A 12,934-nucleotide genomic window follows, 5' to 3' on the forward strand; every position below is an offset into this window, starting at 1 on the left:
CGGGAACGGTCTCAGGAACGGCCTCAGGAATGGCCTCAGGAACGGCATTGGACAAGGACCCCCGCCTCGGGAACGACCTCGGCATCGGGCACCGCCTCGGGAATGGCCTCAGGAACGGCATCGGACAAGGACACCGCCTCGGGAACGGTCTCAGGAACGGCCTCAGGAATGGCCTCAGGAACGGCGTTGGACAAGGACCCCGCCTCGGGAACGACCTCGGCATCGGGCACCGCCTCGGCATCGGACATTGCATCGGGAACCGCCTCGGGCACTGCCTCGCCATCGGACATAGCATCGGGGATCGCCTCGGGCACCGCCTCGGCATCGGGCACCGCCTCGGCATCGGTCACCGCCTCGGGCACCTCCTCGGCATCGGGCACCGCCTCGGCATCAGGCACCGCCTCGGCATCGGGCACCGCATCGGGAACCGCCTCGGCATCGGGCACCGCATCGGCATCGGACATTGCATCGGGAACCGCCTCGGGCACCGCCTCGGGCACCGCCTCGGCATCGGGGACCGCCTCGGCATCGGGCACCGCCTCGGCACCGGGCACCGCCTCGGCAACGGGCACCGCCTCGGCATCGGACATTGCATCGGGAAACCGCCTCGGGCACCGCCTCGGCATCGGGCACCGCCTCGGCATCGGGCACCGCCTCGGTATCGGGAACAACATCGGGCACCGCCTCGGCATCGGGAACAACATCGGGCACCGCCTCGACCTCCGGAACAGCCTCGGTCTCGGGCATTACATCGGGCACCGCCTCAGCATCGGGCACCGCCTCGGCATCGGACACTGCCTCGGCACGGGCACCGCCTCGGGCACCGCCCTGGCATCGGGGACCGCCTCGGGCACCGCCCTGGCATCGGGCACCGCCTCGGCATCGGGCACCGCCTCGGGCACCGCCTCGGCTTCGGGCACCGCCTCGGCCTCGTGCATAGCATCGGGAACCGCTTCTGTCTCGGCTACCTTCTCGGCCTCGGGCATTGCATCGGGAACCGCCTCGGGCTCGGCATCGGGCACCGCCTCGGGAACGGCCTCGGCATCGGGCACCGCCTCGGGAACCTTGGACCCCTCCACCTGGACGACCGCGGCCTGCTCGGGAACGTCCTCCTGGACGGCAGCGGCCTGCTCGGGAACGTCCTCCTGGACGGCAGCGGCTGCGGCCTCTATGATGACCCTGGACGGCAGAGGCCTGCTCGGGAACGTCCTCCGGGCTTTGAGGAACGGCTGACGCCTGTCTTCTCCTCCTGCGGCCTCTATGATGACGTGCCGGTGGCTCCTTGACGGAAGACTCAGGCGTTGAGTCAACCATCTTGTCTGCCAACACAGGTGTAGATTCGACCCTCCTGTGCAGTGGTGCTGGGCTGGTGGTCATCTCGTGCTGTGGTGCTGGGCTGGCGGCCATCTTGTGCTGTGGCGCTGGGCTGGCGGCCATCTTGTGCTGTGGTGCTGAACTGGCGGCCATCTTGTGCTGTGGCGCCGAACTGGCGGCCATCTTGTGCTGTGGCGCTGGGTTGGCGGCCATCTTGTGCTGTGGCGCTGGGCTGGCGGCCCTCTTCTCTGGAGACACAGGTGTGGTCGAAGTCTCCCATTGAGCACGATGGCACGGTAATGGGTAAACCCCCAAAAGTCTAGGATCTCCAGCCCCTTCATATCCCATTGAGGTAAAGGGTCATCCAGACAGTTGTTAAAAAAGTCCTTCAGTGCTGCAATCGTTATAACCCATCCCGACCGCCATGGTCCAAAACAATTGCGCCAGGCCACCCACCTCACTCCCCCTTTGACGAAGGGTGGTTAAGTTCCGGAATCTCCCCCTCCGTTCCTCCATGGTGGCTGGGGAACCGATTCGAAATCCCACACCGCTGGATCTAGGCATGACGGAGTCCTTCTGTCACGACACGCACACAAACAGGTAGATCCAATTGCAGTATGTTTTATTAGGATAATCCAAATCTCATGGTCAGCCAGGCAAAGGTCACAATCCAGGTAAGCAGTCCAGAAACAAGAAACATACACAACATCCGAGAACCACGACAAACCAGGGTGACATTCAACAAGGACTCCGTGACAATGACAGAACAACCGGGGTATTTATACACAAGGAAATGACAATGCTAACGGGGAATTGGCTGAGTGCAATGATTGATAACCACGGACAGCTGAGTGCAATGAGCAGTGATGAAAGACAAGACTATGGGAAATGCAGTTCTAAAGTGGAGTGACGATAAGGGGAAGTGAGACCTCTAGTGGCCACCCAGGGAGACACAGAACAGACACCGTGACACAAACACTTATTAACTAGTCAAATATTGCTTATAATACTACTACTAATATTTATTATTATTTAAATGATAAAAGTAAATTAATATACAAATATTACTATTGCAGTAAAAAATTAGTATTTAATAAATTTGATTATTATTATTATTAGTGTTATTGTTGTTGTATTCTACAGAACAATAAATGCATTTTGAATGTATTTTAAGATGCAGCAATTTTATTAGTATATAGTCATATAGAATGGGGGAGAAAGTTCCGTTTTGTTCTTAGCTGATCACATGCCTGATGATTTATAATTCTTCAATATTTCTCTCTCCTTATTTATATCCAGCGCCACTTGGCTCCCGAGACATTCTTTGATATTTTTGGGATGAAGATCCATGAGTTTGACAGACTTCCTCTTTGGAAGCGCAACGACATGAAGAAGAAAGCCAAGCTCTTCTAACTAGCTGATTGTGCATGTTTTAATTTATCAGTCACTCATATGTATTAGAGCGATAGTTCTAACTTTTTTTTCTTCTTCTTCTTTTTTCATCCAATGACATGCACAAAAAAAAGTTTTATTTTGCTTCGAAAAGACCACTTTTTATTTTCCCAAATCTAGATATCTTTATCTTAATATGAGTGAGTGTTTGAATAGGAATAAAATGCGGTGCGCGTGACCCCTAGATGTGAACACACGAGCGAGTGAGCTGATGGTGTGCCTGCTCTCATTAAACCTGCCTCTAGGACCAGAGAGTTTTATCCTCCTCCCTCCTGGCCCACTTGTAAAACAGGACTGTAATTTTTTGGATGGGGAACCGGGGGCTGTCAGCAGGGTTCTCCCTCTAAACAGGCCGTTAAGGTGGTGGATCCCTGGAGCCCCCTGCTGTTGCGGACCTAAAGAGACCTTTGAAGTGCTTTAAAAGCGGGAAGTGAGAGCTACTGAAGAACCTTCACCTGCGGAGCCGAGCTTCTGGAAGGCATTAGAAAACTGAAATCGGCGTCCTGTCCCACCAGCACTCTGCCGCCTTGTCACAATCTACAATCCTAAAAAAAATATCCTAGGCTACATGTAAAGTAGCAAGCATGTTCACCATAACCAAAGCCCAAAACAGCACCCGAGATACGGATTCTTTATCCACATCCCACTAGTCTGATAATCAGAAGAGACGGTGGTGATTATTATTATTATTTCGAAAATTTAACTTCAATTACTTAAAAAATATTAAATAATATTACATTTCGCCACTAGAGGTCAACTGTGGGACGATATCTAATTCTCTAAAACAGCTTCCTCTGAATCAGACAATCCGTTTATTGCGACTTCCGGTTTTTCTGCAATATTTAACAGCGTTTTATTTTTAATAAAGCAAGCAAAGTCTTTGAAATGACTGCCTCAGAGGTGTTTCAATACTGCCACTGTGTTGACGTGGGATTGTCGGAGCTGTAGCCATAGCATTTGTGCCAGGTGTAGACTCAATATCAGGGCCGGATCTCTGTCTAATGTACATTTAAATTGCTGCCGAATAATGCAGTTCCCATAGACACTGTCTCGGCTTGCAGATGTACAGTATTATGGGCCGCCGTTGGCTATTATTCTCAGCTTTTCCCTGTGTTACTAGCAGGGTTAATGACAGAGGACTAGGACATATTATAGTATTGTGCTTTTATAGTATCACAAAACATACGACTATAACAAGCGTTATTACTAGAAACAGACCTGTATGTCACTTTAAAACAGAATGAAGAGTTGGTTTTGATACCCCTACTGTGTACCTCACCTTTTTCTGTCTTTTTTGAGGGAAAGGTTTGATGAAAATGGTGTATAAGCTCTGCTGAGTAATAAAACTCCGCTTCAGATCATATTGTCTGACATAGTTATTACTGTGTGGTGCACTTTACATGAAATACAAGCCCCTGTGCCAAAAGGGGGCCATTTCAAGTGGGAGGTCCGCCTGTTGAGTCACTTGGAAATCCCTGGGTGCTTTCCTTCATGTTCTCTATGCCTGATAAATATACCCGGTGGAATGACCTCTTTCCCAAAACGCTCTCCTCCCAGGCTCCAGAATCAGTCAAACTCAAAACAAGCCTTGGCACTGTGTTACTCTACAATGGTTCCACTCTGAATTGTAGAAGGTATTTGAGCAAGAATGAGTGTTTATTGGTGTTTCTGGTCACCCATACCACTGTCATCCTCCTGCACAGTAGGAATAGAAAGACACTTTTATCATGTTCGTCAGACTGTAACACAGACTCATCAGTACAAAAAGAAAGAAAAGGAAAGAAAATGACTCAGGGATGTGATTTATTAGTATTTTCGACACATAATTGGATGAATTATAATAATAAAAATTATTATTAAATGCTATTTTTACAGCACAACAGTATCACAATATTCATAATTGTATTTGTTTGATTTTTACAATTTAAGTAATAATATAAAAGTTTTATTGAACAATAATTGTTTTGTCATTTTTATATCAATTCAATACTTTCATGATTTCAGATGTTTTTTTTGTTGGGTTTTTTTCTGTGCAGACTTTTGGTTCTGGCAACTCATGCCTGGTTTGTGTTTTGACGTCATCCTCATCCATCCCGTCTCACTGCTGTATCCACTGAACATTTAGGTCTTGAATTTCAGACCTCACAAGCCCCTGTCAGTATTTCCTGAGTTCAATCTGACGAAAATGTGGCGGTAATGAGGGGCTTTGCCTCAATATGTGCCACCCTGAATGTTCTCAACAGATCATTCTCACACAAAAAATTTTTTTCTTGTATGAACTAGACCGAACCTGATCGCTCAGTGTAGGAGTGGCAGAATAATATTATTTCATGACATAACGCTCTCCTCTTGAGGATCCATGGGAGCGCAGAACTGAGTTTGATCAGGTGCCTTGCTTTCCCTGACTGCGTGAAATGCTACACCGACTTGCCAAGGTGGGTTACTATCAACAGTCAGCAAGTCAGCACAGTGGGTCAGAACTTTAAAAGAACATTTATATGAAGTTTTAAGACCAAGTATTCTATTTTCTATCCTTTTATCCACCTGGTGATAAGTTACTGTGTTCAGTGATGGATAGCATCTCATCGCCCCATTTCTCTGACTGATGTACTTGGCACATCCTGAGCAACTCTTTGAGTACAAAGACTATGATGTTTTGTGAGTGTATGTTTATGTGTTTAACATGGGAAAGGTATTTGAATCAAAAGGCCCCAGTGCTGGGATGGGGCTGAATCAGTGACCCCTGCTCTCTGGCTCACAGCTGTGGAATGTCCTTTGTGCTTCAACCAGTAGCAGCCAGGAGGATCTGCCAATGTCTGAACCCACACCATCCAGCTGATACACAGCATCCAAATAATGTTCCCACAATGTTACCCTTTCAAGCATCTGAGTGGCATTCCAGATTCTTCATAAATGTGATACCTGTTAGCCTTTGAACTTGAATCTTGAAGTCTGTTCAAAATTGTAATTCCATTGTTCTTTTATGCTCCATGAGCATGAACAATATGATTCCCCTCATTTTTTCCACTACAAACAAACCTTTGGGAGGCAGACCACCCTCCGTCTGGCCCCCTTCCCACACACATCTCGCAGACAGTTTTTCATTCACACATCCACCTCTAAAGCCACAGGATCAGCTGAGTCTGAATACTGACTGGAAACCTGGTAGATTAACTAAGGCAGTTTATATAGTGCTCCCCACACTGACTCAGTTAGTGAGAATTTCCCTGTCACTCAATAATGAGTAACCACTGTCACTCAAAAACATCCAGCCTTGACATTAAGAATAATGCCTTAATGCACAACATTGTGCGTTTTTCTATCAATGGCAATGACAAATTCATGTCATGAAAACTTAAAGCTGGATTACAGTTCAAGATTCTCAAAGATTCACCCTCCCAGCTATCTGCTATGGTTTCATCTTCGCTTCCTTCCCCTAAACTGTTAGTATCTTTTGATGCTAACAGTGCTACTGATACTTTCTGCTCCACTCTTATATCTTGTTAAGACACTGTTTGCCCCTTGTTTTCCAGGCCAGCCCATACCACCCCTTCTGCCCCTTGGTTATCTGATGTTCTACACGAACATCGTTCTAAGCTTAGAGCTGCTGAAAGGGTATGGTGCAAATCCAAAAATACTACTGACCTTAATGTGTATCAGTCACTCCTCTCTTCCTTCTCTCCCTACTCTCGCATGCTTTTTAAAACAATTTCCTTGCTCCTTTGTCCTACTACTACCCCTCCTGCATCAACTCTAATAGCTGAAGACTTTGCCACGTTGTTCATTAATAAAATTAAAAACATCAGTGCACAATTTTCCACACCACAATCTGTCAAGCAAATCTTACCAGCAAACATACACTCATTCAAATCCTTCTCTTCACTCTCTGAGGCAGAAGTCTCCAAACTCATCCTTTCTAATCATCCTACTATTTGTCCGCTTGATCCTATTCCATCTCATCTCCTTCAAGCCATTTCTCCTGCAGTTGTACCTGCACTCACTCATATCATTAACATATCCCTCCACACTGGTGTTTTTTCCTCAACATTTAGACAGGCTCGTATAACTCCACTACTTAAGAAACCCACCCTCAGCCCATCTTTTGTAGAGAACTACAGACCACTTTCCTTTCTTCCTTTCATTGCAAAAACACTTGAATGAGCTGTGTTTAACCAAGTCTCTGCCTTTCTCACACAGAACAAACTCCTTGACAGCAACCAATCTGGCCTAGTTGTTGAAGCCCTAAGACCGGCAAGAGCAGAATCCAAATCTTCAGTACTTATCTTGCTTGATCTGTCCGCTGCTTTTGACACGGTTAACCACCAGATCTTCCTGTCAACCCTACTGGCAAAGGGCATCTCAGGAACCACACTCCAGTGGTTTGAGTCTTTCCTATCAGATAGGTCCTTCAAAGTATCTTGGAGAGGTGAGGTGTCCAAGTCACAACATCTAACTACTGGGGTGCCTCAGGGGCTCAGTTCTTGGACCACTTCTCTTCTCTGTCTACATGGCATCATTAGGTTCTGTCATTCAGAAACACGGCTTTTCATACCACTGCTATGCTGATGACACTCAACTCTACCTCTCATTCCATCCTGATGATCCGACGGTAGCTGCTTGCATCTCAGCTTGTCTAACAGACATTTCTTGCTGGATGAAGGACCATCACCTTCAGCTCAACCATGCCAAGACTGAACTGCTTGTGGTTCCACCAAACCCATTGTTTCATCACAATTTCACCATCCAGTTAGGCACATCAACCATAACTCCTTCAAAAACAGCCAGAAACCTTGGAGTTATGATTGATGATCAGCTGACTTTCTCAGACCACATTGCTAAAACTGTCCGGTCCTGCAGATTTGCTTTATTCAAAATCAAGAAGATCAGGCCCTTTCTTTTTGGAACATGCTGCACAACTCCTTGTTCAAGCTCTTGTTCTGTCCAGGCTGGACTATTGCAATGCACTCTTGGCAGGTCTTTCAGGCAGTTCTATCAAACCTTTACAATTAATCCAGAACGTGGCAGCAAGATTAATTTTTAATGAGCCAAAAAGAATGCAAGTCACAACCTCTGTTTATCAATTTGCACTGGCTACCAATAGCTGCTCGCATAAAATTCAAGGCATTGATGTTTGCCTACAAAACCACCACCCTAAATTCATTACTTCAGACTTATGTGCCCTCTAGAAGTTTTGCGTTCTGCAAGTGAACGTCGCTTGATTGTGCCATCCCAAAGAAGAACAAAGTCACTTTTACGGACTTTTAAATTAAATGTTCCCTCCTGGTAGAATGACCTGCCCAACTCAATTTGAGCAGCTGAGTCCTTAGCCATCTTCAAGAATCGGCTAAAAACACATCATCTCTTCCATCTTTATTTGAACCTCTAATTTTAGCACTCACTATTCTAATTCTATTCTTAGAAAAAGATTAGATTGCTTAGATCTCTTTAAAATTCATTTCATGAGTTCACACTAACATAAAACAAACTGACCAAAGAGATATTCACACAACTCACCCCCCACCCCCAAGTGTTCTTCCCTGTGCTACTTAATCAACAGCCCGGGGTACTCCCCCTGTCCGGAGAGGGGTCCAAGTTCAGCATTTAGCCCGGACCCAAGCCCCCCCCCCTGAAAGACTAGAAACAATGAAGGTAGGACTGCTTTGATTATTTATAGGGGTTCTCTCTTGTACTGATTGGATAGATGGATGTGATTACTGATGATGAATTGGCCGTGTTAATTATCTGTGCGTGCTCCTCCCGAAATTTGTAAATAAAACATCACTTAATGAAGATCACAATCTTTTAACCCGAAACTGCTGTTCAAAAGTTTTGGGGGTTTTAGAAAGTCTCTTATGCCCCACCAACACTGCATTTATTTGATCAATAATACAGTAAAAACAGTAATAGTGTGAAATATTAAAATATTATTGCAATTTATTAACTGTTTTTTATTTCAATGTATTTTGGAATGTAATTTATACAAAGCTGAATTTTCAGCATCTATTATTCCAGTCTTTAGTATGACATGATCCAGAAATCATTCTATTATGCTGATTTGGAAAAATTTCTTATTATTATCAGTGTTGGTAATAGTTGCTGCTAACATTTTTTGTGGAAACCATGATAAATTTTTCAGGATTCTTTGATTAACTAAAAGTTCACATTTTTTAGAAAAAAAAAAAATCTTTGTAGTTTATTTATTTACTGTCACTTTTGATCATTTTAGTGCACCGTTGCTGAATAAAAGTGTTAATTAATTTTTAAACATAGTGTATATAATTAATTGTTAGCATTGGGAAATCATCATGCTCATACATAAATCATATTAAGTTAAAAAGGGAATTCAGTTCTACCAATGATCTACTTACATGAGAAAACAAACACAGCATATTACTAATTATGATTTATATATGCATCTAATCCCCTAGTTCACGACTAGTTCCCCTAGTCCAGGCCCTTGACAGGGAAGTATAGAGATGGAAAGTTCTTGCAACCCCTTGGGGTTTGGTGGAGGGGGTCAGCTTCTCAGAGCATGTGACTCCCATTCACCCAGTTCACAGACAGGAAAGGGTTCTCACACTCGCTGACCAATTGACTGATCTTCCTGATGTAACTGTCCTTATCTACAGCAAACAGTTTGGTTGGGCTGTAATATTCCTGTCAGGTTTATTTGTAATCCTCTGTGCAGCTGCTGTGGTGGACCCCTAACCTGTCCAGACTAAACTGTCTCCCTAACCTGTTTAGTTAATGAATGTTTTGTGTACTCAAAGGGAGGGACAGAAAGTAATTAAACCTGTTCACCCCTCAAAGACAGATGTACTGAAGTTAAAGAGATACTGTAGTTCTCCCAAAAATGAAGACCTTCATGACCTTCATGCACCCCTCATGTTGTGCTAAACATGCTTTTTTTTTTTTTCTGTTGAAAAAAGGAAGGTGTTTTTATGTCAGTAACCAAACAGTTGCTGGTCCCCATTAGCAATAGGGAGAAATCAGCAACTGTGATTGTTTTAACTTTTCCAGTTATTTTGCACTATTTTGTAGTAATCCAGATTCTGTTATGTTCTTTATTGCATGACCTAAACAATTTGGTTGCTTTATCTTAATTGTCCAATGTATATAGTTTACTATTTAATTCAATAAGTGATAAGTGATCTAATCTTTGGTAGCTACATGCTTTAGGCTTTAAGTTTAAATCACACACAGGCCTATCTACTGTCTCCTAATGCAAGGATTTTCAAAAATGGGGCCTGGGGACTCCCAGTAGGTTGCAAGGGAATGCTAGGGGGTCACTGGAAAATTGCAAAATAGATAAATAAATATCAATCAATCAATCAATCAATCAATCAATCAATGTACTTTCATGTACTTTCTACATGAGTCTTTATACATGAAAATATATACCTACATTTAAAATTTTGGGGATAGCTGTCTGTCTTGACCATAATCCAACACCTAAACCTAACCTTAACCAGTATTCCCTAAAATCAGAGGAAATTATAGATGAATGACACTGATGTACAAGCACCAAACACTGATTGTAAGCCTAAACTTCACAAAAACTATAAACTGGTTCTTCAAGTCTGGTTAATCACAATGTTGTTCCAGGGTCAACAAAGATGTTGATACAGGAACATGTCATACGTGGTAAAAACAGGTTCTGTGGGGTCCCCCACAAGGATGATGGTATTTGGGGTTCTGTGGCATATTACCAAAACCAATTCAGAATTAATTTAATAACTGATATTTGCGTGTGGAATGTATTTTATGTGTATTAGGGCACCCATCGCGTCGATGGTGCGCCACTTTGAGATGAAATGCTTATCGTTAGCTTCGCAATATGCTTACGCCAAATCAGTTGTGAGTAGCGTCTTCGCCGTGACTAAGAAACTTGTGAACGACGCTTTTAGCTTGCAACGCGATAGAGCAGGGTTGCCAGGTTTTCGCATCAAAACCCGCCCAATTGATACTCATGACTATCCAAATTGCATTTCGATGGGGGTTTCCCCGCCGGTAAACAGTCGCATTCCAGAGAGTAAAATACACGTTTGTCGGCGGGGATCCTCCAGTAAATTCGCACTCCAGGGGCTAAATATCGCGTTATTGGGGTGGCTTCAACCCGCTGCAACAGTGTTTAAGCAGCCCAGTTCCGCGTGAAAACCGCGGACTTGGCAACACTGCGATGGAGCCAATTAATAACTTTTCTGTTAGGATACAGCATAGGGGTCGTGGAATGCGTTTTTTGCTTTTAAAAGGGTAGTGAGAGGGGAAAAAAGAGCGCAACAGTGAAACATGCCTGTCTAGCGAATGTTTACAAAAATTAAAATAAATAAAAAATAAAATTGAAAAGCAGCGCAGTGGAATACAAAAAAAAAAGCGTTCTGTGTGTGAAATGTCGTTAGAAGGTTGACTGTCTGGGTAGAGTGAAGACAGCGAGACAGCTCTCTAGGTTTTGAAACAGACCAAACAACACTGTTGCTTATAAGCCTACTTAATATCTTCCTGCATATGCTTTTAAAGTTTTGTACGCTCACTGAAATTTAGTCAAATATAGCCGGCTTAGTATTCAAACTTTTCCCTTACAGTGCTTAAGTTAGAAATATATACAACTCTAATCACTACAGTGCAAACTGAAGTTGAGCTGAGCAATGACGTGAGCAGAGGAGGCGCGGCGGGTAGGCGCAACAGTGCGAGAGCTGTTAAGAGGAAAGGACAACATCGCATCTCATCACATCAGAGACAGCTTGAGGAATCAGGGACTGTCCAAGTAAACCTGACAAAACAGTCTGGACTGATCTGCTTCATATAAAGACAGCAGGCAGTCGGGAAAGCCTTCTTTGCGTGTGAAAAATGGATAAGCAGAAAGGTAAGTGGAATGATTATGTGTTAAGTTTATCGCTCATATCTGTTTGCATGGTGTCATGTCAGAGGAGATATTCGTATACACGCAAAGTCTGCTGTAAACAACTTTAAACCTTTGCGCTGTTTTCCGATCCTCAATATTCGGGAGAACGGATCGTGGGAAACTGCGGGATCTCTCTCCAGAGGGATGCACCAGGAGGAAAAACTCAGTTTCCCAGGGATAGTTGACATTTCAATGCGCTCGATCATGATCTTCCTCAGTATTAGAATACGAGTTCTGAATGAATAAATAAACAAGCATTTATTAGAGACGCTCACAAGAGATTCTGTCCAGTAGCAACAACTGTTCTTCCAGAATTCCTGGGATTCCTGTGGTTTAAGCTTTTTGTAGAGCCCTAATATTTTAGACTAAACTGAGATAAGACTCTTCTCTATGGGAGGAGCAGCAGCTTTTGTGCAAACTGATGTTTTTCTTTCTGGAAAAGTTTCTGAAAGAATATCAGTTCAGCATTCGTAGCTCGAACATGTCTAATGATAATAAACAGAAAACAACAATAATAACAACAAACAACATCAATCAATAATCTGGCACTAATGATAATTTATAACATAGTAGCTATTAAATTGACTTGTCAAATGTATTAATAGACCTCAGTTCTCGGTCACTGGGGAAAAGAAGTTTTTTTTTTTTTTTGAACAATAAAACCTCTGTACCCACAACAGGCAGGAAGGTTTTCACTTCATAATTCTACTTCCTGTGCTGTGAAGACTTCTGTTTCCGAAGTAGACTATTTGGTCAGGTTTTGGTTTAAACTCAAAGCTCTATTATAGCACCATGTCTTAGTACTGCATAAAAAGCCTCGATACAGATTTTTGACTGAATATATCACTTCACCTTACTCTGTCTAACCCTAACCCTAACATCAGTTTAAAACTGATTAGGTGTTAGGGTTATACTTCAGGGTTATACTAGGGTTATTTATACTGGATACGGATCTTCAGTATTCAGCATAATTATAAATTCTTCTATGTCTAGCTGAAATTACATCATAAGTGTGCTGTAATGTTTTATTTTACAAGTTTTATTTTTCTTAAAGATATAGTTTACGCAAAATGAATGTTATATCTATATATGCACTTAAGTCATCTGCTGCTTTAAACACTCAAGCTCTTTGAAGTCAGGTGATTGGCTGTCAGTGTTTATATTGTTCATCAGCTGTAGGAAAAAAAAATTTCTGAAAGTGATTCCAGTGATATTGTTCCTTTCTGTCATTGTCTTTATACAGTAACTGTGGAGTGAACTTCCACA

The 12,934-nt window shown here is 43.5% G+C and overlaps 1 protein-coding gene across 7 annotated transcripts in view; it reads left to right on the plus strand.

Annotated features, from left to right (window-relative positions):
* The window catches only part of LOC109090510 (actin-binding LIM protein 1-like), a 69,924-nt gene extending 65,797 nt beyond the window's left edge, over positions 1 to 4,127 (plus strand). For all 7 annotated transcript variants that reach the window (XM_042767828.1, XM_042767824.1, XM_042767829.1 and 4 more), the window contains one exon: positions 2,614 to 4,127. In XM_042767828.1, the coding sequence (XP_042623762.1) occupies positions 2,614 to 2,727 (114 nt within the window). In that variant the 3' untranslated portion in view covers positions 2,728 to 4,127. The remainder of the gene's footprint in view (positions 1 to 2,613) is intronic.
* Positions 4,128 to 12,934: the final 8,807 nt, after the last annotated feature.

Source organism: Cyprinus carpio, chromosome A12 (genome assembly GCF_018340385.1).
Source record: "Cyprinus carpio isolate SPL01 chromosome A12, ASM1834038v1, whole genome shotgun sequence".
NCBI classification, from domain to species: domain Eukaryota; kingdom Metazoa; phylum Chordata; class Actinopteri; order Cypriniformes; family Cyprinidae; genus Cyprinus; species Cyprinus carpio.